The sequence below is a fragment of the Patella vulgata genome, chromosome 6, assembly GCF_932274485.2.
Source record: "Patella vulgata chromosome 6, xgPatVulg1.2, whole genome shotgun sequence".
In the NCBI taxonomy this organism is placed as follows: Eukaryota; Metazoa; Mollusca; class Gastropoda; family Patellidae; genus Patella; species Patella vulgata.
Window position 1 is genome coordinate 16,240,304 of NC_065884.2, and position 13,608 is coordinate 16,253,911.

Here is a 13,608-nt window from a genome sequence, read left to right on the forward strand (position 1 = left end):
ATTCTGGAATGTTCAATCAAGTGTCTCAAATAAACCTATTTCTGTTTGAGGTCAAATGTTCAAACTTGGTGTAGATGTTCATTAGGTGAATCTCTTGGCTGAATTCAATGATGAGAATTTTCTGCATACGCTAAACAGATTTAAGCAATTTGATTTGTCAATGCTTTGTAAGACTATAAATCTGATTCTAATTGAGAATGTTGAAACTTGGTTTATAGTTTCATTACTAAAATACTCAAGCTAAATAATGAGCATTTTCTGAGCATTTTCTTAGGTTAAACAGAGTGCTCAATGCTTTGTACAGTGACATCTATTTATATTGGGATTAAGGAAGGTAGGAGATATCAGCCTCCCTGTTGGTTTGTTTATGTCACTTTCCAAGCATCTTTGTACAGTTTCTAGAATATACTTTGACCAGGAAGCTAAATATTTAATCACAGCAATTTGTACAAATATATTTTTTTATTTTTATCATATTTTCAATGTCAGATGAATATTATTTTTCATGATATTTTTTCTAATGAACTTATTTAGTGTGATGCAATGTCTGCTATCATTATTTATATTTGTTTATTTTTTCACATTGCTAGACCTTTAAATGTTACAACTGAATATATATATATTTAATAAAAGTTTTTTTTACCACCTTCTCACACCATGTTCACGTATTTTTGTTTTCAGTTCTATAATAATGATACACATATTTCACAATCTTCTTGGGTTTGAAGTTTCAGATGAACATAGTCTGTTTTTATAATACAAATATTTAAAGTCAATTGACTATGACGACCTAAGAGAATGTAGTTGTATACTAGTCTATAAAAATGGATGACACACGTTAGTTGTAGACTAGTCTATAATTCCTTTCCTGTTCTTTACGCTGTGAATCCATTTCTTTCGATATATCTTCAACACGTCTATATAAGGCAGCTGAAACAACAAAATAAATTAATTATACAGAAATGTGGATAGAACTAAATATTGGTAAAATATTTAAATAATTTTATATAAAGTACAAATAAGTGTCTGTAGTGAAGACAGCTAGAGTCTGAGGAAAGATGGAAGAATGCACAGACCCACAGGTCAAGTTTGTTTTTTTCTTAGTATATTGGTAAAGAAACCCTGCTTTGTTTATCTTTCCCAGCATATCAAGTACAAGGTCTTCCTAGAACATGTAACAAATAATTACAGCTGTATTATAAAGTTTAGAGAGAGAGATGGGGTTTAATGTCCACTTGACACAAACTAGGTCATTTCGGGACTAACACATGGTTCAATTTATTTCAATAATTCGCTTGCGCATAGGGGTCTTTAGCAGTGGGAGGACCCGGAGAAAACCCACAAGGTTGGACAGGCAACCCTACTCTTTGTCACGTACAACCGGGGAATCGATACCACGCCAGTTGACTCAATGACAGACCTTATGATACAGTGTGCACATGCTAACCATTCGGTCATCCAACCCCACTATAAAGTTTAGAATGCCCTAACCATGCATTATAATATTTATAATAGTTTCTACTAATTATGACATACAACATACCTGAATTTCTATCAATCCATAATAAAGAATCCATATGAGCATTTAATATCTTTGTTATCTGCTGAACCTGAAATTAAATACAAGGTTGACATGTACACCCACAGTCATTAGAAATTTAACTTGTTTCAGGATAACATACTAAATTTGTCTGATGATACATGATGGAAATTAATCTTGTCAAATTTGCAAAATATAAAATATGGATCGATTCCAATACAGGATGGGAAACTTCCGAAAGAATTATCAAACCTGGTTTACCCTTGTCAGTGGGGCAGGATTCAAGGACTTGGCTAGGAAAGCACCTTGCTGTTTGGATGGAAATGAAAACTGAGGCCCCATGTATAAAGAAACATGTTAAAGATTCTCTGGCAAGATTAGGCTTTGGTACCGCTGTTCGGCAAACCTCTGTCATAGCACATTTGACCACATGTAAATCTGTCTTCATTAAACGAGTTGGTGCAGAAAAGTCAAACATTAATTCCCATTTCATTTCCTTTACTAAAATATCTGAATCTCATCCTGTATGCCAGACATCATATATTATTTAACAATAATTGTTTACAGGTATGTTGGGTCACAAGTTCAAAGCAACACAATCATCTAATCCTCCAAATATCACTTTCTTTAAAAGAGGATTCATGCTAATGTATGTAAGTGACAAACTGATTTTCATTGCTTAATGAAGAATCAAGCTTTATTTCAATAACAAACACTTGACCAATTCCTTTTTTTACATAAGACCCATTCTTTGTTCACACGATTAAGAATGTCCCAATAAAAGATGCACCATTGATCTACTGACAGACAGTGTTAAATATATATATATATTATTAGTTGTTAATAAAACTTACAGGGTCATGAGGGTCTGTCTTAGAATTAGTAGCATTCAATCTTTCTATAGTTTCCTTTAAATCTTGTCCCATTCTCTTCATCTGGGCATCAATACTCTCAGCTAGCTGGTAACTACAATACACAATAACACACATCATTTACAATTATTTCAGATTAAACATTATCTTTATATAATCTGATTTCTCATAATAGCCTTTGTACCTATTTTACAAATGCCCTCAAATACATACATTCCCACTCCCAGCACAAACATTTCATAGTAGCACATTTTTGCATCAACCAAACAAAATCTGGAGAAGTCAATTCACCAGAATCTTGAAAGTTTATTACTTTATTTTATAACTAACACTGAATTTAATCACATCTGTATGTGAAGGATTTGGGTCATGTAATGTGCAACTAGCTTGAACAGAGCTATGTCTATTTCCATATCTTCCAGTGTACACTGTTCTGTAGTCTCTGGGAATTTAATTCTAAAGCTTTTTAGGCATATAGCAAGAAAATAATGCTATGATCTGACAACACCAAACGTACCAGGTATTGAAATACACAAGACCTCAGGATTTTCCAACCTGTTTTCCCCTTAATGATGTAGAATGAAAGACCTGGCAAGAAAAAGTGTCTAGTCATTCGGATGGGACAAAAAACATAGATCTCCTGTTTATACATGGCCGTTAATTATCATACATGTATGTCCCAGTATGAACAGAATACAATTGATAAATCTGTTACTTACGTGTGTTCTCTCTGTAAATCAGCATGCTGCTGGAAACTAATGGGAGGCATCTGTTCTAAACTTTTTTCTAATGGTTGAAGTAATTCTTCAAGTTCTCGTTGTTGAGCATGTATAAAATCAATCTCATGATCTAACTTCTGTTGATCAGTTTTAACTTTATCTACATCTTGACTCAACTGAATTATCTACAATTATATTATATGTTTATTTATTTAACATATTGCAATGTCTGTTAATCTCAGATTAGCAAGACATTTTTTCCATGTTTTCAAATAATATGAAAATGTTTAGATTTATTTATCAGTTTAAATGTTTTTTTACACTTAAAATCTATAAATTGAACTGTATTTATTGGGTTTTAGGGTTGAATTCTTTAAAATTCTGATTACATGGCATGTAAATTGACATGTTTCTGAAGCAACGGCTGCGAGTTTAACAACATCTGGAAGTTGCTAGATTGCTTTACAATTCCAGAACTTATAGCTACGTTGCTAGATTGCTTTACAATTCCAGAACTTATAGCCTACGTTATCTCCATTTACTGCACACACGTGAACATTAGCGTCCAATCAGAGGCTGTGACACAATCAAATATAGCGACCTCCACTGAAACTTTGACCTTGAACACACCCTGAACTTTGCAACTCGATTACCAAAGGTAGACATTTTAGCTGGAAAGCACGGGACTTGGTATTCACGATGATCGAGGAATCTGATAGGCTCTCAAGCTGGGTGAATACCCAATCGAAATTAGTGCCGAAATATCCAGGGTATTATGTGAAGGCCTTGATAAGATGTACGAGTTAAAGCGAGATCAAGCCTTTTATTGAAGATGGTAAATTGACTGACAGATAAGTTCTCCAGCCAGTCAATTTGACTACCAGTCAGTCAAGCCTGGTAAATATGACGGAAATGACAGCCCTGGTTTACACATCCATATCTTAGAAACATTGAGATGAATCACTTTCAAATATTAACAAATACATTTTCTACCTTTTCTCCATTCTCCATGACTAATCTATCCCAAGCATTGACTTGAGTAGCCTGTTGTAAAAATATCTTCTCCTGTTCTGATAATTCTGTTGTCCATTTGTTGATAGCATCCTCTAGTTGGTGATATGTCATTTGTTTAGATGGACCAGCTACAGTTGTTGTTGTTGTTGTACTGAAATATTTCATATCAAAAATAGAATGGGATGAATAATGTTGAAACCGATCAACTTATTTTAAAAGCAATCATATATTTTTTCCTTCAAGGACTTAGGACACACGAAATCACTGCTGTTTGTCCTGTCTTTAGCCCTTTCCTTACAGGTCACATGATGACTATGGTTACTATTTTACTGCCCCTGTTTCTATGTTAGGTTATTCTAATAATAAAATGGTACCCATAAGGAGGTTCTACATATGGTTTAAGTAGCAACCAGACTCCATGTAGTGTCAATTAGCTATTGTTCATTGTGGTCTCCTGTTTACTGCATTGCCTCAAAACCAGGTCCCATGGAAAATTTATGACGTAATTAAAAGGTTAACCCTACAATAATAACAAATTATGTTTCATGAAAAATTTGTTATTTTCACATACTTGTGTCCTTTTGTTCAAGGAACACATCTAAAACATTTGAACTCCACAACCGACACAATTTTATAATTCGGACAAGTGGATTTATTGACTGGACAAAAAATATATTATCTGGTACATAGAAAATTTGAAAACTATGACACAGTTGGATAGCTGGATTTATTGCCTGAACAATATTTTTTTTATCTGTAGCACTTTTTTTTTATCCAAGGACTTCAAATTTATTTGACAGAAAAGCAAAAATATTACCTTGGTAAAACAGATGCTGTGGATTTGTTGGCTGTAGAATTCAGAAGACCTAACCCAGCAGTAGATGTGGTGGTTGATAATCCTAAACCAGTTGATGCTGGGGCTGTAGATGCTGCTCCAAGATTGAGACCAGTTCCTGGAGGTTTTATAGTTGTAGCACTTGCTGCACCTAACGTTAGCCCACCAGCTGCTGATGTTGCAGGTGGAGCTCCAGCTAGATTAAAGCCTATACTGGGTGCTGCACTTGTTGTGGCAGTCTTTAAACCACCTAATGTGGCTCCTGCACCTGTTATTTAAGTAACAAATCTACATGGAATTTTAGGTAACTAATAAAACTGATTAAAGTGGAATCCAGAGGATTTTATGTCAGTGTACATTAAATGGTAGTCCAGATATACTGAAATATGAAAATCAAACTATGCATTAAGCCCTGGTGCCCAATCTACTCAAACTAAGAAGGGGATTCCACATGAAAAATATGGGCAAGCTGGAATAGGGTCAATATCTCATAATCGCAATACGTATTTCGATGCTTAAATGTGCGTAATGCAAGGGGGAGAATTTTAACCCAACAGCTGTATTTCAGCATATTTTTTTTAACAAATTCCTATCGTCACCGGTTCTTTTAAATAAAGCACATCTCAGTATTTTGTCGACTGAGCACGCTTTCCCTGTCAGTTCTGCAGATGCCACATCTGACAAGTGAGAAACAGACCCTGATTTCACAAAACATTCTCAGACTTAAACATGCATTATGCAATAGCTAAATCTGCCTATTGCAGGTCTTTCTTTAGGCCAGGAATGTTATCTACTAAAGTATTAATTAGACATTAATTAACTGATCCAGGCATTAAATAACTGATCCAGGCTTAATCAACTCTCGATGGCATCAGATTTCTCCGATATTAAATAGATTAGAATGGTTCAGCGATACTTTGATTTAATCAAATATGGAGGACCGAGACTTAGCTTCGCTTGCAATAGAGTAATTTGAATGAAATTTTCAAATTATTCATTTTACATTATCTACTTTCGAACTATTATAGCAAGAATGGTTAGTTCTTTGTCTAAATCTTACATAATGTATCTTTAAGTTAAGAATTTACTCAAAATTTCTCACCTTATCTTAACTAGAAAATATGCAATGCCTTTATAAAAATCGTTGTTGTTTTAATGTATCAAATACATGTACATCAATAAGAAACCATGTGCAGGTTTTATGTTTCTGGATCAAAGATATTTCTCATAAACAGTGATTGATAGTTGAGTATATTCTTAACTTAAGTGTGAAACTGGGGCCCAGCTTGATACATCCTGAAATTTTTTCTACCCAGAACACTCCTCTACACCGACCCTCCTCTTGTGTATGATTTTTATACTAATGCCGTATAGAGAAATGAGCCCAGAGAGATAAATTATATTTACCTGGCATCTGTCCAAATGAAAAGCCACCAGAGGTTGATGTAGCTGGTGCTGCAGTTGCGGCTGGTGTTGTTCCAAGTGATAAACCTGCAATCAAATTAAAAGACTATTTACATCTAATGTTTAAACATAAGATGCTAAATAAATAATAAAAGACTTAATGCTATATTGTATTTTAACAGAACAGTTTTTGAATCTTTTAACTTTGCCAAATATATATATAGCACTGATTGGTGCTTATCTTTATGAAGAAACCTTTACTGCAATCCTACTCCTAACCCTAACCAATTATCTGAGGCTCTATGTTTTCAAAGACCAAAGGCCAGTATTCCAGAGGGGATGGAGGGAGACTACCGGTAGCTTCTTGACTAGCAATTGCCTTGTGTCTGGATACCTTAAGACACATGCTCAGTGACTTTTCGCTATAATTTCGTGGGAGATAATTCCTGCATTTTTTTTTATCTCTTGACAAGTTTAAAAATGGTAATCAAAGGTTGAGTTTATCAAGTTACTCAATAAAAAAACCAGTTAAATAACCCACTACTAAAAACACTTTTAGCAATTATATCCAAGCGGCTCAATAGTCTTGAAAGATAATAAATGTCTTAATTCATTAAATACTTCAATTTTGTGAACCATTACCTGATGCAGCTGTTGGTGTTGATTGTAAACCAAATGAAAATCCTGGTGTTCCAGACGTACTTGTTTTCGCAGCACTGATACCTGTACCTAAAAGTGTAGCTAAAAATAGATCATCCAAAAACATAAAATATGGGTTGCCAGGCAAAAAAAACCCAACCTCCCACAGCAGCTAAGCTGTCTGTAAAGGTTGTCGTATTGTAAATCTTTAAGTAAACAAGAGCATCGCTAACGCAGCAATATACGTCCACATTCCTGTTTTGTTTGATATGGTCCAGTTTGCATTGAGGGTCTGTGAAATAAAACTGGGTTGTAGGACTGCTATCAGTTTAACACTTCGTTCACATTAACAGAACACAATTTTTATTTTAAAACAATCGATGTCTTTATTCCAAAAAAATGACGTTTCGAATAGGTATGCAAAGTTTCAAAAGAATCTGTTAAGAATTGCGGTCTGTAGGCAAAACACAAGACACACAAACATTAGGTGTGGCTCTGTCCCAAGGGGTCGAGCATGCACCAAAAATAATAATAGAGGTCGGCCTTAGGATTAAGGAATAAGTATAAAAAGTAGCCTTAGGCTATAAGGAATAAGTATAAAAAAGTTTTCAAGATGATCGATTAAGAAATGCGGTCTGCAAGTGACACACAGACATAAAAAAAGAAAATGGGCGTAGCTCTGCCCCTGGGGGTTGGGTATTCACCACAAATAATAGGGATGTTCCTTAGGATAGAAGGAATATGTATGCTAGGTTTCAAGGTGATACGATAAGAAATGCGATCTGTAAATATAAGGGATGGGCGTGGCTCTGCCCCTGGCGGTCGGGCATGCACCAAAAACAATAGGGATCATCGTTAGGGTATAAGCAATTCATATGAAATTTTTTCAAGACGATTGATTAAGAATTGTGGCCTGTAGGTGACACACAGACATAAAAAGAAAAGGAAATGGGCGTGGCTCTGCCCCTGGAGGTAAAAAAACAATAGGGATCATCGTTAGGGTATAAGCAATTCATATGAAAAAATTTAAAGACGATTGATTAAGAATTGTGGCCTGTAGGCGACACACAGACATAAAAAAGAAAATGGGCGTGGCTTTGCCCCTGGGGGTTGGGCATGCACCCAAAACGATAGGGATGTTCCTTAGGGTACAAAGAATAAGTATGCAAAGTTTCAAGATGATACGTTAAGAAATGTGGCCTGTAGACGACAAACAAACAAATACAAAAAATGGGGGTGGCTCTGCCCCGGGGAGGCGAGCATGCACTAAAAACAATAGGGATCATCCTTAGGGTATAAGGAATAAGTATGTAAAGTTGATACGTTAAGAAATGCGGTCTGTAGATGACAAACAAATAAATAAATATAAGGAATGGGCGTGGTTCTGCCCCTGGGGGTCGGGCATGCACCAAAAACAATAGGGATCATACTTAGGGTATAAGCAATTCATATGAAAATTTTTCAAGACGATTGAATAAGAATTGTGGCCTATAGGCGACACACAGACATAAAAAGAAAAGAAAAAGTTCGTGGCTCTGCCCCTGGGGTCGGGCATGCACCCCAAACGATAGGGATGTTCCTTGGGGTACAAAGAATAAGTATGCATAGTTTCAAGATGATACGTTAAGAAATGCGGTCTGTAGATGACTAACAAATAAATAAATATAAGGAATGGGCGTGGCTCTGCCCCTGGGGGTCGGGCATGCACCAAAAACAATAGGGGTCATACTTAGGGTATAAGGAATAAGTATACCAAGTTTGAAGAAAATCCAGTAAGAATTGCGCCCTGTAGGCGACACAAAGACACACGAAAAGAAAATGGGAAATGGGCGTGGCTCTGCCCCTGGGGGTTGGGCATGTACCCCAAACGATAGGGATGTTCCTTAGGGTACAAAGAATGTGTATGCAAGATTATAAGTTAAGAAATGTGGCCTGTAGACGACAAACAAACAAATACTAGAAATGGGCGTGGCTCTGCCCCTGGGGGTCGGGCATGCACCAAAAACAATAGGGATCTTCCTTGGGGTATAAGGAATAAGTATACCAAGTTTGAAGAAAATCCAGTAAGAATTGCGCCCTGTAGGCGACACAAAGACACACGAAAAGAAAATGGGCGTGGCTCTGCCCCTGGGGGTTGGGCATGCACCCCAAACGATAGGGATGTTCCTTAGGGTACAAAGAATGTGTATGCAAAGTTTCAAGATTATTAGTTAAGAAATGTGGCCTGTAGACGACAAACAAACAAATACTAGAAATGGGCGTGGCTCTGCCCCGGGGGGTCGGGCATGCACCAAAAACAATAGGGATCTTCCTTGGGGTATAAGGAATAAGTATACCAAGTTTGAAGAAAATCCATGAAGAATTGCGCCCTGTAGGCGAACCACAGACACACACACACACACACACACACACACACACATACATACATACATACATACACACACACACACACACAGACAGGGGCGACGGCATAATACGTTCACATTATGAATGTGGACGTATAAAAAGCAAAATCATTATACCATAATAATAAATCGAATAATAAAAACAATTTTAAAATAGGTCAAATAATTACTTTTACTACAGAATTAACAGGTTTCTACAAATTGAGCAAGGACAATAATTAACAGAAATTCGATAAAATGCTTATATTCATTAATTTGAACAATGCACCATTTTTGTAAATGAAATGAAATGGGGTTTAACATCCTACTGTTCTGCTCCGAACTGGGCTAATGAAGATGGGCATACGCCATACAGTGTGGTATGAGGGAAATTTTGCCCAGACAGCAGCACTACAGCCTACTCATATATCGAATTCCAACTGTCAAGGGATCTTTTACGTGCACGCCAATGTGTACATAGGACCTCGGTTGTCCGTCCCATCCGAACGACTAGACAGCTGTCCTTGTCAGGACCTCCGTGCTGCATCACTGACATTTGGGAACCACGTCGGAAAATCTGGATGAACTTTCTCGGCCAATGCAGGGATCGAACACCATTTTTGTCGATAGAGTACCGGTATTCACAAGATATTACAAACAAATGAAATGAAATGAAATGGGGTTTAACGTCCTACTGTTCTGCTCCTAACCTGGGCTAATGAAGACGGGCATACGCCATACAGTGTGCTATGAGGGAAATTTTGCCCGGGCAGCGGCACTATCGCCTACTCTTATATTAAATTCCAACTGCCAAGGGATCTTTTACGTGCATTCCAATGTATACACGGGGCCTCGGTTTTTTGTCTCATCCGAAGGACTAGACAGCTGTCCTTGTCAGGCCCTCCGTCCTGCATCACTGAAAAGGGGAAACCACGCCGGAAAATCTGGATGAACTTTCTCGGCCAATGCAGGGATCGAACACCCGACCTCCAGGCCAGCGAGCCAGCGCCTTACCCACTTAGCCACGTGATCCCCTTATTACAAACAAATCAAGGGCAATAGCTGTAAATGTAATCAACAGAATTCACCTTTAGGTCTCAATAATTTGAACAATGCATAACATTTCAAACAGATTGAATAATAACTTTTATCTTTACAGATTCTGTAAAATCAACAAAAAATTATGGATTGTTCTTCTAAAAAGAGTGAATTCCAGTTTTTAAATATCACGTATAACACAAGAAAGAACTAAAAATTAAAAAGATTTGGCTTACACGCATTTAAGACTCTATCAAGATACATCAAACCACAACAATATGATTACAAGATTGCAACTACACACATATCTCTATTTTCTTACCTGTTCCCAATCCTAAACTGGGCGTAGCTGCAGGTGTGGTAGCACCAAATGAGAATCCTCCCCCTGGATTAACTGTTGGTGTAACATTAGGCTTTGGCACTTGTGCTGCAGGAGTGGATGTTATGGCAGAATTAAAGGAAAACCCAGGAGTTCCCAAACCTGTTGCTTGGGCTGCTGCAGTTCCACCCAATGAGAATCCCGTAGCTATAAAATAACCATTCAATTTTATTACATTGTTCTACTTTTCTACAATAATAATTGATAGATTACATACAAAAATTTTAATTGATCAATAGTGATTGATATGCTTTAAAAATTTTAGGCTTATCTGCCTGAAGCTGAAGAAGAAATGTAATCTCACTGCTTACCTGCAGCAGTTGGTTTGCCAAACCCTGTTCCAGCCCCAGCACCTCCAGTTGCACCAAAACTAAACCCTCCTGAAGGAGCTGCAGTAGTTGTTGTTGTTGCAGTACCTAATGATAGTCCAGGAGTAGTACCAGTACCAGGTGTTGATGTAAATGAAAACCCTGAAAATAGAGACATTGGTTATGTACCATACATATATAATTTATAAGCATAAACTATACAAACCAATAGTGACAGGAAAAATATAAATCTGAAGTATCCCTGACAGAGTTTTAAGTATTGATCATTAAAACTATAGATTTAAAACCAAATATATTTGCATTCCATAATGTTTAGAGGAAGAAAGAAGTTCTAATTCAAACTGTCTGGAAATAAGACACCTGTCACAGACAAAGCAAGCTTTAATCTTTCGCAGGCACAATTCCTTTGGCACTTGTCATTCTGCAAAGTATAAATTGTATTTTTTCTGTGTTTTTATTGATATTTTAATACATGAGTAAGTATGATACATGTCCGACAAAAAGTGTCAGTGACAACTTAATTAAATGGATCCTGACATTTGTCACATTAAACTCAAAACAGTATTTCCAGACCTGTAGAAGTGATGCAATATAATACAATAACGGGTTAATAATGCCTGATTGAAATCCAACATAGACTATCAATTAGTGAATTCAAATGGCAAAATTTACAAAGCACTGATGAACAACCATACAAATGAAAATAATTACCTCCAGGTGCTCCCTGTTTATTACCACCGAACATTTTCTCAAAATCTTACTTCAAATTACACAAAATGTATAAATGTATACCCTTTTTAAAGTTCGGTCTTCACAAACTTGGCCCTGAAAGAGAAATCTAATTTTATATTACCGGGTAACCATGTAAAACTGCAAATTAATTTTTTCCAGGCGATATATGTAACCTTATAAATATATATAAGTGTGTTTTTTATTCTGACTAACAGTAACTCTGGGGGAAACACACCATATGCTATCACCCAAAAGTAAAACCAAACCATATACAAAGAAACCCTATGGAAAAACTCCAGGACAAGAAACATAACTTATGTAAGAAACAACAAAAGCAAATCAAGTAAATGGGCTTGCTTGCCATTAAGTAGTTCCTTTTGGAAAGGACGATTCCTTTTGGTGAACAAAGAATAACTGCACATGGTGAAAAATAGGTGAGGACCTCAAAATCGTCCTGGAACAGAGGTACATGTAGGGGTAGATCGTTATTACATTGCTTGTTAATAGGAACGGATAGGAATGGTCTTTAAATGACTTAGTCTGTTCCAAAAACAAAAGGAACTAACTACTAGTAATCTAGTCCGCCTATTGTACAGTCCCGGTCAGAACAGTCACAGTGAGTTTGTGCTTAAAAGTAAGGTGTTATACCCCATTCTATTTCATTCATTTTGGGTCAACGGTCACGCAGCTGTAGCCCGTTTCGATGACTGATTAGTCTTGATTTTACCTGCTCTCACATTGGGTCGTTTTTTTTTCAACAATTCGTAATTATATAGTCTAGTTGGGAATGTTGTATGCATATTATACCGATAGAAGGTCAGCTGAGTGACTCTCATTCTATTCTCAACTTTTAGTTTTTACCTTGCTTTGGCAATGCCAATTTCAAAGACCGGACGGTTCTGTTTTAGACTATTCTAACTAGATTTATCAATTGCTTAACCAGATCTAAATATCATTGCGTACCTGCAGACCTACAAGTTATTTTGGTAATAAATTAATTATAGACTGCAACATGACAAATTTCTACTTTCACATTTGCTTCTTTCATAGCATTGGCGGCCAAGCTTCGACCTTATCTTAGCTGTCGTAAAACAAATATTGTTACTGCGTATTTTAATTTTCAAGAAGTGAAAGGTATCTTTTTAGATCTCCACTATATAATTAACTACTTGAAAGAAAGAGAAGTTGTTTAAATTAAACGCTAAATATTAAAATAGCGCTTTCTAGTTTACGACATCTGTTGTCAAGTCGTAAAAATGTCGAGAAATCATGTTCGGATGATTGCAAAAACCGTTTTTGTTAAAAATAATAATGTTGACGCAGCTGCTAATGCTCTGGATGGGTAAGCTAGACTGTTAAGTCTTTACTTTCACTCGTTATTTTATTTCATGAAAATAAATAACTATGAAACTCAGTAATGAAGGGATGAATGTGGTTAAAAGGGAGGCAACTCTCTCTCTTTTGCGTCAGTGTAGGAGTCAAACCACAGATTATTTTCCCAGTTCATACACAAGTTATTAATACCTGCCCTGGTATTTACCGACTTATTCATCCTTATTATGTAACAGGCATTGCCTGAGTTGAGTGAAGCTGATGGGATTGTTGTTAAATTGTAAATATATAATTTATTTATATAATTGATTTTAATTTAGATCTAAATTGTATGATTAATTTTGTTTGAATATAAAAGTGTGAGAATTATTTTTATTGAGGTTAAAAAAAT

The 13,608-nt window shown here is 36.2% G+C and overlaps 1 protein-coding gene across 2 annotated transcripts; it reads right to left on the bottom strand.

Moving 5' to 3' along the window:
• Positions 1–399: 399 nt before the first annotated feature.
• Positions 400–12,976, bottom strand: LOC126823663 (nuclear pore glycoprotein p62). 2 transcript variants are annotated; one of them, XM_050552630.2, is made up of 12 exons: positions 12,849–12,976; positions 11,865–11,978; positions 11,136–11,294; positions 10,768–10,971; positions 7,027–7,113; positions 6,388–6,471; positions 4,963–5,248; positions 4,125–4,296; positions 3,132–3,316; positions 2,395–2,506; positions 1,544–1,610; positions 400–930 (listed from the first exon to the last, which is right to left on the bottom strand). In XM_050552630.2, the coding sequence occupies exons 2-12, from the start codon at positions 11,896–11,898 to the stop codon at positions 839–841; spliced, it is 1,482 nt and encodes a 493-aa protein (XP_050408587.1). In that variant the 5' UTR covers positions 11,899–11,978; positions 12,849–12,976; the 3' UTR covers positions 400–838. The 2 variants fall into 2 exon arrangements, with proteins under 2 accessions (XP_050408587.1, XP_050408586.1); XM_050552629.2 differs by having other exon boundaries at positions 7,027–7,125.
• Between the last annotated feature and the right edge of the window lie 632 nt (positions 12,977–13,608).

Bases quoted from the DNA above. Each gene is read 5' to 3' on its own strand.
- LOC126823663 (XM_050552629.2), bottom strand. From the start codon at position 11,898: ATGTTCGGTGGTAATAAACAGGGAGCACCTGGAG. The intron at 2,507-3,131 runs GTAAGTAACAGA...TGTGTATTGTAG, and splicing joins GATTTACAGAGAGAACACAC to TTACCAGCTAGCTGAGAGTA. The intron at 931-1,543 runs GTATGTTGTATG...TTGTTGTTTCAG, and splicing joins ATGGATTGATAGAAATTCAG to CTGCCTTATATAGACGTGTT.